This window comes from Carettochelys insculpta, chromosome 32, assembly GCF_033958435.1.
Source record: "Carettochelys insculpta isolate YL-2023 chromosome 32, ASM3395843v1, whole genome shotgun sequence".
In the NCBI taxonomy this organism is placed as follows: Eukaryota; Metazoa; Chordata; order Testudines; family Carettochelyidae; genus Carettochelys; species Carettochelys insculpta.
This window is the reverse complement of record NC_134168.1, coordinates 8,367,431-8,369,090: the sequence shown is the minus strand read 5'-3', so window position 1 is coordinate 8,369,090 and position 1,660 is coordinate 8,367,431. Positions and strand designations below refer to the sequence as shown.

General features: G+C 52.4%; 1 protein-coding gene across 1 annotated transcript; it reads right to left on the bottom strand.

Annotated features, from left to right (window-relative positions):
- Positions 1 to 408: 408 nt before the first annotated feature.
- On the bottom strand, positions 409 to 1,371 carry LOC142004908 (olfactory receptor 6B1-like). The gene has a single exon (XM_074982588.1). The coding sequence runs from the start codon at positions 1,366 to 1,368 to the stop codon at positions 409 to 411; it is 960 nt and encodes a 319-aa protein (XP_074838689.1). The 5' UTR covers positions 1,369 to 1,371.
- Between the last annotated feature and the right edge of the window lie 289 nt (positions 1,372 to 1,660).

Here is a 1,660-nt window from a genome sequence, read left to right as displayed (position 1 = left end):
TGATCAGTAAGTCAAATTGTTTTACATTCAGACTGGGAGCCAAATTAAGACAGAACCAATCTCGCGCTCTGCCAGCGAGGGACCCCAACTGCTCAACCCATTTCCCAACAGTACCAAAATGAAAGAACTGTCTTTCTGTTCCCTTTGCTCTTGGCCATTAATCAGTTGATCTGTGATCAGAACTTGTGTAAATCTTCCTCCTTCTCTACAGCCAGACTTTCTTAGCTTCTTCACGCTCAACTCTCCAGCCAAGATGGATGTGGAAACCCAGTCCTTCCCCCAGTGACTTCTCACAATCCATCGGCCTGAGTAGAATCCTGTCCAGGAAATCTGAAGCCTCACTGCCTGTGAGCAGCTTGTGTGTGTGAAGAGTTCCAGTGGTGGGTCCGTTCTGGGCCCAACTCAAGGCTAGTGGTCACTGCTAGAGACGTTGGGGTCAGCACTCTTGACACCCAGCATCTTTCTTAGTGCCCCCTTCACTTCCTGGTTCCTCAGGCAGTAAATGAAGGGGTTCAACATGGGGATGGCAATGGTGTACACCACGGACACGAGCTTGTTGAGGTCAAAGGAGTAGATCCTCCGGGGCCGGGCGTACATGAAGACGGTGGTTGAGAAGAAGACGACAACCACAGTGAGGTGGGAGCCGCAGGTGGAGAAGGCCTTCCTCCTGCCCTGGGCGGTGGGGATGCGCAGGATGGTGCTGATGATGCAGATGTAGGAGGTGACAGTGACGGAGAGGGGGATGAGGAGGATGATCAAGGCACAGACAAAGTCCACCATCTCTGCCACTGTCATGTCGGAGCAGGAGAGGTTGAGCAATGGGGAGATGTCACAGAAGAAGTGGTTGATGACATTGGGGCCACAGTATGACAGCTGGGCGATGAAGAAGACCTTCAGTATGGACATGAGGAAGCCAGTCAGCCAGGAGCCCACCGCCAGCTGCAGGCACAGCCGGTGACTCATGATAGTCGGGTAGCGCAGTGGGTTACAGATGGCCACATAGCGGTCATAGGCCATGGCAGCTAAGAGGGCACATTCAGTGCAGAACAAGGCAATGAAGAAGTAGAGCTGGACCATGCAGCCCAGGAAGGAGATGCTCTTATTCACCACCAGGAAATTCACCAGCAGCTTTGGGACGGTGACCGAGATGTACCAAGCCTCCAGGAAGGAGAGGTGACTGAGGAAGAAGTACATGGGCTTGTGGAGGTGGAGGTTGGTCCAGATCAGGGCAATGATGACCATGTTCTGCAGGAGGGTCAGCAGGTACATGGTGAGGAACACCACAAAGAGCAGCACCTGCAGCTCCAGGATGGTTGGGAATCCCACAAGGATGAACTCCCGCACTCGGGTGTGGTTCTCCTGCTCCATCGTGAGCCTGGGGGTCTGCGAAGAAAGAAAGAAAGAAAGAAAGAAAGAGCATTTTAAGCTCTTTCTTACCACAGTTTTTTGAATTCCTCTGCATTGTGGGGAGAAATAAGTTTAAATGTCTATATGAGAAACAAGTTTCTATAATAGTGGACTCTGTGATCTGCTCTACAGGTTGTACCTCCCTCACCCGGCACCCTCAGGATGAGAGTGGTCCCGAACATGGGGGTTTACCGGACAAGGGGAAGTTAAGCTCCCAACGTGCCTGGAGGGAGGCCCTACTCCTGCAGGGTTC

What these genes read in the sequence shown, in the direction of transcription:
- LOC142004908 (XM_074982588.1), bottom strand. Translation starts at nt 1,368, where the DNA reads ATGGAGCAGGAGAACCACACCCGAGTGCGGGAGTTCATCCTTGTGGGA.